This window comes from Thamnophis sirtalis, unplaced genomic scaffold, assembly GCF_051295495.1.
Source record: "Thamnophis sirtalis isolate CommonGarterSnake01/CBP01778 unplaced genomic scaffold, rThaSir2_p1.2 scaffold_4, whole genome shotgun sequence".
NCBI lineage: Eukaryota > Metazoa > Chordata > Lepidosauria > Squamata > Natricidae > Thamnophis > Thamnophis sirtalis.
In genome coordinates, this window is record NW_028261384.1 from 101,002,176 (window position 1) to 101,015,879 (window position 13,704).

At 36.4% G+C, this 13,704-nt stretch overlaps 1 protein-coding gene across 1 annotated transcript in view; it reads right to left on the minus strand.

The window, feature by feature from the left end:
* SKAP1 (src kinase associated phosphoprotein 1) overlaps nucleotides 1–13,704 on the minus strand; it is a 452,203-nt gene that overhangs the window by 381,730 nt on the left and 56,769 nt on the right. Inside the window, exon 3 of the mRNA XM_087713590.1 lies at nucleotides 9,220–9,245. Within this exon, the coding sequence (XP_087569716.1) occupies nucleotides 9,220–9,245 (26 nt within the window). The remainder of the gene's footprint in view (nucleotides 1–9,219; nucleotides 9,246–13,704) is intronic.

Below are 13,704 nucleotides of genomic sequence, written 5' to 3' on the forward strand. Positions count from 1 at the left end.
GCACTCCCAACAGACCAGTGGCTCAACAACAACCAGGAAATCCTAACGATGGAAAATGGATTAGCCTGGAAGGGATCCAAACTGTACGTCCCCGCGGGGTTGAGGCTGGAAGTTCTACAGCGAAGCCATGAGGCGGAACTAGGAGGCCACTTTGGAGTCTTAAAAATGCTCCACCTCGCCAGGCGTCAATTTTGGTGATGAAAAATTGAGTCGGAGGTGGAAGGTTATGTAAAAAGCTGTGCTACTTGTGCAACGATGAAACCACTGCCAGAGAAGTCCCCTGGACTGCTACAACAAGTGGCCAGCCCTAACCGACCATGGGAAGAGATTGCAATGGACTTCATCGTGGAACTCCCAGACAGCAGTGGGAACACAGTAATCTGGACAGTTATTGACTTGGTTTCCAAGCAGGCGCACTTCATCGCTTGCTCAGGGTTGCCGTCTGCAAAGGAATTAGTGAAAATGTTTGTGAAACACATTTATCGCCTGCACGGATTGCCCAAGAGGATCATTTCAGACTGCGGAGTCCAGTTCACAGCCAAGTTCTGGAGAGAGGTCCTGAGATCCATTGGGTCCACACAAGAACTGAGCTCAGAGGTTCATCCCAGCATGAACTGTGCAGCAGAGACAGCTAATGCAGTGGTGGAACAATATATCCGGTGTTTTGTGGACTATCAGCAAGACAACTGGTCAGACTTGCTACCCTTCGCCAAAGTGGCGTACTACAATGCGGTTCACAGCAGCACTGGATTTACTCCTTTCAGATTACCAGTGGCATGGAATTTGTTCCCATGCCTGAGCTGCCTAGAGAACCTCCCTCCTCCATGTCTTTGAATGAATGGATGGACATGCTAAAGAAAGGATGGGAGAATACGAAGAAGGCTCTAGCAGAAGAGGCAGAAGCCTACCAGAAGCAAGCTGAAAAACACAATTCGCTCCAAAACCCCTTCCTTGTGGGGGACAAAGTTTTTTTGTCTACCAAATTCTTAAGATTAGGAATGCCTAGCAAGAAATTTGGTCCAAAATTTCTAGGTTCATTCCCAATAGTGAAGATAGTTAACCCATTTACAGTTCAACTCAGTCTACCCAGAAGTCTAGGGAAAATTGGCCCAGAATTTCATTGTAGCTTGTTGAAACCAATAAATGGGTCTAGCTTAAGGGCATCCACCCAAGCTTTCTCTCCTCCCGTAGTGATAGAAGGGGAACACAATCTGAGATGGAAAAGATTGTAGACTCCAGGTTGAATAGGGGTCGCTTACAGTATTTAGTGCAATGGAAGGGTTACCCTTTGTCTGAAGCCACTTGGGTAAAAAGCTGGAACTTAAGAGTGGAAAAGTTAGTAGAACAATTCCACGAGAAGTATCCCGATCAGCCAGGGTCCCCTAGGGAAGGAAGTAGGTGGTTAATTTTTTTTATGTTAACTTTTATGTTATTCTCTTTTCAGGAAATGTTTTTCTTCTGAGGAGAGGCCGCCTGTCAGGCCTGCAATTATATTCCTTTTAGAATTTTGGCCTGCCACACTTTCTCTTATTTCATTATGCTGTTTCTTTAGTACAGTTGATGGGAGGGGGGAATAGAAAGGAGTAGGATTGTAGAATGTATTGTTGTCATTCTTTTCTAGAAGACCAAGATCATCTTTTGTCTCCGCACTTTTACACCTGACCAGAAGCAGCTGGGTGGAGACACCAGTGTGGAAGAAGAAGATTGGACCATGTGATGGATTGTAGGTGTGGGGACAATATCATGAACTTTTAACTGAGTGGGATTCTGATGTAATTTCCAGAATTGGGATTTCACAGATGCGCTAATATGTCTGATTTATTAAATTGGAACTTTAAGGATCGTTTTGCCTTGGACTCTGATTTAATTCTACATGATACTTGGAACTCTGACATTTAGGCCATATTGCCTGAATCTATCTGTGAAGCATCCATTGCACGAATGATCTGGGACTGTATCGCTGTTTCTGGTATTGGTGGAATACAAATTGTGCAGGGAATCATGAATTCCAAGCAGTATATTGAAGTCCTGGAAAAGATCATGCTTCCTTCAGCTCAGCAACTTGTAGGGAAGGACTTTTACTTCCAGGATGACAATGCTATCATCGAGCCAAGTCTGTCCAGCAGTGGACGAAGAAGCATGGTGTTCAACTCCTGGATTGGCCAGCTCAGAGCCTGGATTTGAATCCAGTTGAGAACTGTGGTCCAAGTTTGATTATGAAATAAGAAGCATCCGAAGACCAAGCAGGAGCTGACTGAATCCATTATTGCACCCTGGCACCACATCGTCACCAAAGATCACATACAAAGGCTTATACAGTCTATGCCGAAGCGATGCCGCCTGGTGATAAGCAATAAGGGCTGGCCAATTTTATATTAGTAACCATGTTTGGTTAACTAAATGGTCCTTTTTTGAGCCACAAACAATAAAAATGTTAACAAAACACTAACATCAGCCTTAGTAATTGCCACACGTATGCCACTGGGTATGCATCAGTTAATTTCTTTTCATAGTCATTGTAAGCATGCATTATAAGCATGCAAGAAAGTTCACAATCCCCATCCAAACAGCATCAAATTGCAAAAAGGGTATGCTTTTCACTAAAAACCACCAGTATTTTTTAAAATATAATAATATTTGCATAGCAGTTAGCATAAAATATCATAAAATCAATGGCTTATCTAAAAAATGTCATAAACCGTAAACTGTAAAGCGTGCAGGACTTTTTCATACAGATGTAGGTAAAAGATAAGGGCCATCAACTGGGCCCAGATATAAAACAGGAGCTCAAGGAAAGAATTATGCAGTTAGAATTAAAGAATTGGGAGCATCGGCCTAAGAACTGCCATTTTACAAAATGTGTCATCTTTTAGTTTAGACAATCTTCCCTAAACTTTAGTGCTTATAACAAACTGAGAAGAAAAAGACATATTTGAGACTCTATAGCCTATAGCAACTACTGCATGTCATCCAGAGGACAAAATAGAAAAAGAAAAGAAAAGTAAGTCAAATTACCATGTTTTTCCTCAAAAAAAAAGTAGAGTAGCATGCTTCTTCATTAATAGAGATCCCCTATTACCTATCTGTCCTAAACATGCATTCAATCAGCCTTCTGGTAACAAATGGTATAAGAGGAGGGAGGAGGAGACTATGATATTTAGAAGTAACAGGAAAATATGCTTGATCTCCCCCTTTTAAACTGTGACTTCAGTCTTTGTATGACTGATCCAAGCAAAAATTCCTGATGCCTATTAGAGGAATGATTTAGGAAAGACTCTGGAGTCAACATGAAAATCAAGTCTCATAATCCCTTTCGATTCTCCATTGAATTTCTGAGGAAATGGTTATGAACTGCATATGGTGGGAGGGCAAAGATATTGTTATCCTTAGCTGCCAGATTTTGTAGACATTTTGACAAATGTAATAAAAATAGAATAATATATTTACTAGGAAATGGATGGAATTGATTTAGAACTGCTAGAATATATATAATCAACGTTTGCAAAATGTTTGGGGAAACTGCATTTAGACATTGAAGAAACAATCTACCAATAGAAGAAAACTAGTAAGCCTAGTAAGTCTATCTATCAATTATTGTTGTTGTTGTCATTATCATTGTTATATTATTGTTACGTTACGTTACATTACGTTATGTCACATCACATCACATCACATCATTATATATACATTATAGTATATATATACGTAATGTATATATGTTCCAGCATAACTCTGGAGTGTCTCGAGCAATTTCAATCAAACTTGATACATAGGTGACTTACCCTCTGGAAACAAATACTGGGGAGAGGGAGACACCCTTGGTGTGTGTGTGTTTGTGTGTGTGTGTGTGTGTGTGTGTGTGTGTGTTGTATGTTGCAGCATAACTCTGGAACACCTAGCCTGTTAAGGAGAGTGACTGCAGTGTTCTAGAGACGCAATTATTTGTGATATTAGTTCCTTCTCAGCTTCCTCCAGAAAGCCGTCCAATGGACCAAAGTGGAAGCACCTGATAGATTTGGGTCAATGTGCCAGAATCGTAGACAGGGTGGGAAAGAGGAACACATGGAAAGGGAGAGGGAAGGGATGATGAGCATGGGAGTAGAGGGAAGAAAGGCCCCTCTCAATGGCTTCCTGTCAGACAAATGCACTAACATCTATACTTGGGCAATGCCAGATCATCAGCTAGTATTCTATAAAGAAGGGCTTTATGTTTTGTAATTTAATTCACTCCAATTGTCTAGATGAAACTAGAAATTTGTCTTAAATTAACTTTCGTAAAAACAGTAACACCAAAAATTAACCTCCAATTCTTCTAATGAAAGGAATGTCATGTTTCAATAAAAGAGAATGTCATTTTTGCCTAGGATTCAGTAAATTTTGTCCAAGGTATTTATGTTTCCATTAACTGCAGAAGTTACAGTAGTCCCTGAGTTTCTGTCCCAAAATAATAGGCGTAATCTAACATACATCAATATGTTTAATTATCCTTAACCATTACATCCCTCCATGCTTTAATTCAACTGAAAAACTGCAAAGTACTATCAGTGCTGCCTGATTTGAAAGAAGACAGGCAACAGCTTGCATTTGATAATACTTAATGGCATAAAAGAAAATAAGTTTATATACAAATGGGTTAACCCCCCTATTACTATTATCAATATTGCAAAAATAGCAAAATAGACTGTTATTTTATGCATTAATTTCATTTTATTTTTTAGCATAACTAAAAAAATTATATTCACAATTATACAAATGGAGAGATTTGTCAAATGTAAAGATTAGATGGATACTGCTACACTGCACTATAGTGCTACTGGATACTGACTAATGAAGCATTCTGAATAAAATAAATATCTGGAAGTTTCAACTAGTTTAAAATTCATAATGGAAAGCTATATGCCCCCCCCCCTCCGTATATTACACATCTGTTCCATGAATTGAATTACTTGCTAGTTTGCTTCTGGTCCAATTAAAGCTGTTTGTTCTGATCTTTAAAGGCCTCATGGCATGGGACTAAGTTATCTGAGGGACTATCTCCCCTGACTATATCTCTTCTTCCCAGTAGAAGTGTTATGCTGCAGCTCCCATCTTCAGAAACAACAGAACCAGAAGATGGGCTTTTCCTCCATGACACCTGCCCTGTGAAACTCTGTTTCATCCCAATAAGAGATTTGCCCCATCCTTGACTTTCAGAAGTCTTTCAAAACATGGCTTTTATTACAGGCCTGAGGATTTGATGAGATGGCTGCATTGTTTTTAACTTCAATTCTCTGTAGTTATTAAATGTGGTTATATAAATGTGATTAATAAATAAATGATTTCACTTTCAGCTTCTGAACTGGGAATCAATATAATAGAAAAATTATTGATATGTTTCCAAATATGCAAGATTTAATTTCTTTTTTAAAAAATTATTTGTTTTTACATATATATTGTAATACACGTGTTTTGTTTTATGTGTATACATACTTTTTACTTATTCATATATTATAGAGACAAAAAATTAAGAAAATTTTAATACTAATTTTTGAGGAAGGACAAAATTCAGTATATGAGAAAAAGTGTTTTTCTTCTTTAGCAAAAGCCCTCTATTAATGTTTCTGGGAAATAAAACAGTTGATTTAGAATCCCCTTTAAATAGCCACAAGTGATGATGAAGCAATATTTTCAGAGGTAATTTTTCAAGGAGTACTAGGACAACTACATGAATATAATGAAGAAATACAAAGAAAAAATTCTTAGCTACCAGAAAAAATCTCTAATCAACATCATAATTACCATATTTCTTCTACAGATCTGGAAATGATGCACTATCTAGCAAAAGGATTGGGGTAAATTATATGGCTTGGCCAACTTATTTTATACTAATCATTGATAACATGTTTTATGCACATAATAAACAATTTGATCTGGATATATATTCTGCCCCACATAGATATATTGTCTATGAAGTAAAGAGTAGATACAGTATAGAGAAAGGAAAAGGGAGAGATTAATTTATCCTTTTAAATGGAAAACAGACTTAGCAACCATTCCAACTGCTGTGGTTTGAAATCCCTGTAGACCTGTCAAACTAAAAAGGCAAGAGTGAACTCAAAATTTTAAAGCAAGTATGCAGTATAAATGAATTTTTAAAAATACTAGCTCATGGGTATAAAGATCTCTGTGACTGTTTAGCAAAGTAACCCAAACAGCAGAATTTATATTAATGGATGTAAACATTTCTATGAAGAAAAAAATATCCTTTTATGTGTTTTAATCAGGTCTTTTTAAAAAATTCTAAACACAGCTGTCATCTTCACTGTCTCTCCAATGACGCCAGATGCCCAGTTCATCAAGGAAATGCAGGAAAACAATGATTTGAAAGCAATTAGAAGTACCGAGACTCATATTAAAATGTGATAACACTATCCTAGTGGGAATTCAAGGCACCATTGCATTTCTGACATTTCTGTGTTGCCAGAGATGAACATGTGTTAGAAATGGCGTTCCCCCTCCCCTTGACACTGAATGAGGATGAGTGGCTATCATGTGGGAATTTTATTTCTAAAGCCAATGAAAGAAATTAAATTAATATAAGGCATTTTTAAAAATAATCCATGCGTTCAAACGTATTTTTAAGAAGAAAAAATCTTTACCTTACCAGATTTTTTTCATGAACATGAAGCAAATATTAACCAAACCAGTTCTATTATGAGATGGGAGGCAGAAAACATCACAGCCATCAACATGCAAGGTCTTTTGATAGATAGATAGATAGATAGATAGATAGATAGATAGATAGATAGATAGATAGATAGATAGATAGATAGATAGATAGATAGATAGATAGATTCCATGTAAAAGTGTATAGCAGTATGAACACTGTTTTGCCAGTGTCTGGCATGTCTTGTGCCACTACAAATTGACTGATATTAGTGACATCTAGTTTAGAAGCAGTCATGTTCTCATACAGTGATTTTATAAACTTATTTTCATGCAAGGAGCAATTTATGGAAAAATGTCTCTCACCTTAAAAAGCAGATCATTACACATAGTCCTCAACTTAAATCATTTGTTTAATCTCACAGGTTTTTCACACTTAACGACTATTGCAGTATCTCCATGGTCATATGATCAAAATTTGGAGACTTGGGAACTGGTTTATATTTATGAAGGTAGCATGTCCCAGGGTCATGTGATCATCTTTTGCAATGAAGCTAATGGGGATGCCAGATTAAGTTAACAATTGTGCTTCTAACTTAACAACTTTTCTCACTGATAGACCCCCCTATGTGAGAGTTGGGACTAATATTTCTAACACCATGTTTCTGAGCACAGATTCTATTCAGGGCTCTGTCCTAAGCCTGCTGTTGTTCACCTTGCTGACCCATGACTGTTGTGCGATGTTTGCTACCAACTATATTGTGAAGTATGCAGATGATATAACAGTGGTGGGCCTTATTCAAGATGATAATGAAGATGATTACCAGGAGCAGGTTGAGAGTTTGATGAAATGGTATAATAAAAACAGCCTGGTTTTAAATGTAGGAAAAACAAAAGATATCACTGTTGATTTCAGAAAAGGCAGGCATAGCCATACACCTCTGAGTATTAACGATTTAACTGTGGAGATGGTTAATAATATCAGCTTTTTGAGTATGGAACTGACAAGCAGGTTAACTTGGTCACTCAACAGTGAGACACCGATGAAGTAGTCACAGCAGCAACTGCATTTTCTGTGTGATTCCTTCCCCTATCCTTACCACTTTCTATAGAAGAACAATTGAAAATATCCTGTTGTATTGTATTATTGTGTAGCTTGAAAGTATTGTTTCAGACAGAAAGGCTGTGCAGAGAGTGGTGCGGATGACAGAAAACATTATTGGAAGTTCATTTCCTTCTATCCAGGACATAGTATATTAGCAATTCTGGACCGAGTCAGGGATGTTGCACATCCTCTCCATAAATGGTTTTCTTTGTTGCCTTCTAGGAGGAGATGCTTTCCAAAGCAGAACACCGAAACACCATTCCGGTATGGTGACCACTGCTCCAAGCTGCCACTGGTACACCCGTACTGGGCCGTACCACCCGGAAGCCACCTCTGGTACATATATATGTATATATACTCTGTGTTTGTGTGTGTCTGTGTGTGTCTCTCTGTGTGTGTGTTTGTGTGTGTGTGTGTGTTCTTTTGAGAGTGGGCACTGCCAGGGTGTTCACAGAAAAAAGTGACAATAAAGTTTATCTTATCTAACTGTACTGATTCACTTAACAATTGTGGCAAGAACGGTCATAAAATTCGCCAAAACTCATTTAATATCTTAGCAACAGAAATTTTGGACTCAAATGTGGTCATAAGTCCATGGCTATCTGTATTATCTTGCACCAATATCAATTTCTGAGCATATTTTAGCATGTATATAGTATACAAAGGTACCATTTCTTTTTATGGCAAGGAGTAACTGGCAATGTACTACAGAGAACCTGAAATCTGTATCACATAGACTGCAAATCATGTCTCTTAAAAATATTTTCCTTCTACAAATCTACCTAGTAAGGAACCATGCTGAATCCGTCAAGGCATTTTAATACCACGAATTCCATTTGATTTCCTAAATGTAAGAACTGACATACACAAAAATGAAACACATATGGATCTGTAGCACTTTTGTATAAACTATACTAAAATGGCTGAACATTAAGTACATTTTTATTGAATTGTAAAACTTATAATTCGTTAAAAAGCAGTTTCTAATATTACATAAATTAAAAAGCTTTAAAAATTTATCTTCTTTTACTTCAAAGCAAGAATCATATACAAAATTAAAGAAGAAAAATAAAAGGAAAAATACCCCTAGGAAATAGGGAAAAGATGGATATCAAAGAACATGATGGAAAAGAATCAGCAAGATTTTTACTTTAAAAAACTTGATTCTCTATATAATACTTCAGATTTTTTTTTCAAACCAGTTTCAGAGACTTGAACAAAATTAAAAGTAATTCAAGCAAACTGCCAAAATATAGAAGATCCATGTCTATGCTATATAATGAACTGTAAAGAGTTGTTGAGCGAGGAAACAGACATCCCAGGTCAACATGTTAGGAAAAAGTTTTTGCTAGCTAATAAAGTTTGCAGATTTATTTCAATGTAATATATTATCCCCCTAGCATCTGTAAACAGACTGTTAGTCTACATCATCATCTACTTTCTTTAAAAAAATATTAATGTACACTCACCTCCCGGTAGGAATCCCCACTGATACCTAAAAAAAATAATATGACAAAGACCTGTTGAAAAACAGAATCTGCACAAAAGTTTGTATGTATAAAGTTTGTATTTTCTATTGACTGCCATTATTTCTAGACATCTTAACAGACTGTATATTAAGCAGTTTTTTAATTTCCATTTTATATGGAATTTACCTGGAATCAATTTTTCTACTGTTATTTTACTATTTTTAGCAAATCCAAATCTATAAAAGTAAAATTAGCCAAACCTGATCAAACGAATTGAGATTTTTAAAATGTTCAACTTAAATAGCATTGTCATCAGAGGTGGGTTACCAATTTTTTTACTACCAGTTTGGGTGTGCGCCCGCGCGTATTTGCATGCATGCGCAATGTGCTGAAGCATCCAGGTGGGTGGGCGGAGCCTCCCACCACCGCTACTACCAGTTCGGCCAAACCGGAAGCAACCTATCTCTCTGATTGTTATACAGATAGTCCTCAATTTACTGTACAATTTTTCATTTTGTGACCGTTCAAAGTTAAAATGGCAATGAAAAACTATACTTATGATCATTTCATCATCCCCATGGTCACATAATCAAAATTTGGATGCTTGGCAACTGGCCTATGTTTATGTTGCACTGTCGCAAGGTCATGTGATCACTTTTGCAAATTCAGTGGGGAAGCCAGATTCACTTTACAACCATGTTACTAATTTAACAACTGCAGTGATTTATTTAACAACTGTAGGAAAAAAAATGTCATAAAATGGGGCAAAATTCAACTAACAACTGTCTCACTTTGCAACAGAAATGTTGGGTTCAATTGTGGTCACAAGTCAAGAACTACCTGTATTTTCAAACTTACATTTTTTTCCAAAAATTCTACTATCTTTAATGATGAAAGATGAATAGTAAGTATCTTTTGATTCCTAATTGTAAAACTAATGAAAAAGTAATGTTAGTGCTAAGATTTTTCTGGAAGAGTTCTTTCAGTTGAAAGATGCTCCATTAGTTATATCAGACACATTAAGTGCAGTTTAGGACAGCTTGACATTTCCTGCTTGGGCAATCACCAGTATTGACCATCACCACTTCCTGACTGCAGACATGGGTGACCTTTTTCTTTTTTCTATCCCAGGCCTATTGCAAATGCCTGTATTTCCCAGCTGCAGTTCAAATCTGCTGTTGGCACCTCCAAGACAGTTTAAGCCAGAGATGTCCAAAGTCCGGCCCTGGGGACAATTGCGGCCCGTTTTTCAATTTTGAGTGGCCCGTAGCCTCTTCTCCCCACTGGAGTTATTTATTTAGTCTTTCAAAGAATAGTTCATTTCATTTAATGTTAATGGTTCAAAGAATGTCAGGCTGAATGGTCGGCCCACACATTTTCACCTCACCAAATCTGGCCCTCCTTGCAAAAAGTTTGGACACCCCGGTCTAAGTACTTTACAGGAAAAGGACTCCAGCACCTTGATGTATTTTTGTAACAGACTTAGATCCAACTGATAGTACTGTCTGCTGGGAATATTTCCCTTCAGCAATTGGTTGGTTACCATGAACTATTTGGCTGCTATGCTCTATGTTAGTTGGCAATTGTTGGGTTTTTTTAAAAAAATAATATTGTAATGCCCCATTAAAGTCTAAAAAGTCATGTATTCAATTCTGATGCCTCTCACTGGGCACCCTTTCCATTCCTGCCCAGACTGAATAAACCCTGTTACCTTTGTTTTCACACTCCTTGCCTATGCAGCACTTTACTTCTCTTTAATTGTTTTTTAAGTCTTTTAAGTTGCAAGTTATGAACAATTTTGTTTTTAAGAAACTGAACGATCTGTTCTTTCTTGCTACAAAGGTTTTGTACTGTCCTATGACCATAATAAGGATTTGATTTGAAGTTTCTGTGGACCTTCAAAAGAATGTAAAAGTGAAAGAACAACCTGTTTTCTCAATGCTTTGATTATTGTAACATCTAAGGGAGAAAATACAAAATAAAAAGTCAGTGTTAGTGTCCAAAAAATTGTGTGGGAAGGGATATGAAGGTATCCACGTATGCAAATAACTGGGAAAGGAAAGGAAAATCACAGAGATTAGTGAGGAGATAAAAGAAGATTGGTAGATGAATTCAGCCAGTGAGATTTGCCTTTCCTGCAAGGGTGGAAAGGACAAAAAAACTAGAACAATCAATCAGGTTTTGCAATGGCTATTGTTATGTATTGAATATATATAGTTGTGTAAAGCCCTGCTAAAGTGAAACGAACCTTTAGATGACCCTATGAACAGCTCCAACTACTTGGAGGGAACATTCATATTTGGGCGGGCTTTCTCAAGTATTATGATTGGTTAAGGCCCTTTGGGCCCAGGGTATAAATTAGAGGCATTGCCTGCTGTTCCTCAGTTAAAAATTTTCATTCAATAAATGCTATTATATCTATGCTGGTTGTTTCATGCCTACTGAGCTCACTACACAGTAGCCATTGTTCAGTCTAAGCACCAGCCAGACACTGTTGATAACTGCAATTCAGTTTGGAATTTCTGAACTTGGCTTTAAAAACAGCTAGGAGCTGTACAGGAGACAAGACGCTTTGTCTAAAGTGCAGAATTGGCCATAAAATCACCTGCAAATTGCTTATCTAAAGCAAAAATGAACCAACTTTTGAATTTTACTTGAGAAGTAAAACTTAATATTTAAAAGGACCCACACAAAATCAGTAAATCAGGGGGATTTTTTAAACATTAAGCATTATAATAAAATAAAATAAAATAAAATGTAGAGGAAGTGAAACAATAAAACTAAACAGGTGGAAGCTATATAATGGCATATCATTGATTTCAAAATCAAAAAATCAGTCGCAGTAAAGAAGGGTTCTAGAGCCATACAAAGATTTTTCAATACATGCTTTCAATCATTTAATTATCTATCCCAATATAAAAGCTGATTCAATGGCACACATATAACTTGGATCTTAGTTTAAGAGGCAAAGGTATGATATACAAATTATACTGAGCCATGGAATAAAACTACATAGACCTCAAGGCTTTTGTCAATTTTCACTTTAGCATTAACAAACTGCTAATAAATTATAGTACTTTTTCCTCCATTTGCCTTGAATGTAATTCCTGGGTTCCTACTGTTAATATTACCATGAATCTAGTCCTGGAAAGTAATGTAACAAGATCAATATTTGATTTCATTCATTTTTTTTTTCATTTTGATAATACTTTACAAGAGGATGCTTCACAATAATATGAAAGAACATGGTTAGAAGATGGTAATCAAGGACATGCATTATTGGAGTTTTGAAATATTTTGCGGAATTTTCAATATTATTTTGTCAAATATTGCTTTGAATAGCAGTAAAAATGACATTTCTGCTATATTTTTAAAGAGAAAATAAGGCCTAATGGCTAAGGCATCAGGCTAGAAACTGGGAAACTGAGTTCTAGTCCTACATTAAGCATGAAGGTTGGCTTGAATCAGCACACCTCACAAACTTGTTATTGTGAGCAAAAGGGGAGGAAATAGTTCTTGATATGTTTGTTGACGAGCTATTTATAAAAATAACAAAGGCAGTAAATAAACTTTGAAATACACAGAATCACAGAATCATAAAGAAATTTGGTGTGTATGGGGGGGGGGGGAAACTTTGATAAGAACAGGTTATATTTACTTGGCTACATTAGCCCATGCCCTTCTCAACAGTTAGAATACTGTAGTATTTTATACTTAGGGCTGCTCCTAAAGAGCTTTCAGAAATTAAAGTAGCCCAAAATGAAACACCCACATCCTTTGGATGATCAACATTGGGAACATATTACACCAGTTTTGCTACATTGGTAACCAGTGGGAATCTGGTTAAATTTAAGGCACTGGTGTTGTTCTATAAAAGCCTTATATGACTTGGCACACATATGCTTTCATACATACTCACACCCATAATTATAAGCTCAACCAGTTAGATATACCAAGTAGAAACTGCTGCAAATCTTGCATTTTGGGGAGATTTGGGCCTTGAGGAGAGGTGATGCTGCTTCTAATTAGCAGTGCCGACCATGTGGATCAGCTTCCCAAACCAACTAATTCTCTGTTGGTCCTTCAGAAGTTCCTTGAAGACCAATTTTTTTTTCATATAACTTTTTCCTGGTATGAATAGTGCATCTTTATGTTTATTAGCAGTTTATTTCACATAATTATTTTTTTCTTTTTTTGTTGCAGTTTTTTTCCTATTGTAGTTGTTGTAATTTATATCTGTTCAATGTAAACTTCTGAGAATATTTTTATTGTATCGGCAATAAAAATGATACTTTAATATTTACTTTAATAAATATTATTAAATATTAAGCTGTAATAAATGATACATTCTTTTTAACTTTCTATTACTTACATTCCACACCATTCATTGGATTCTGAGCAGATAGCAATAGGATAAAACATAAAATACAAAACCAGATAAAATAGAAATATACAACTTACTGTCTGTGATGTTATATTTTTATA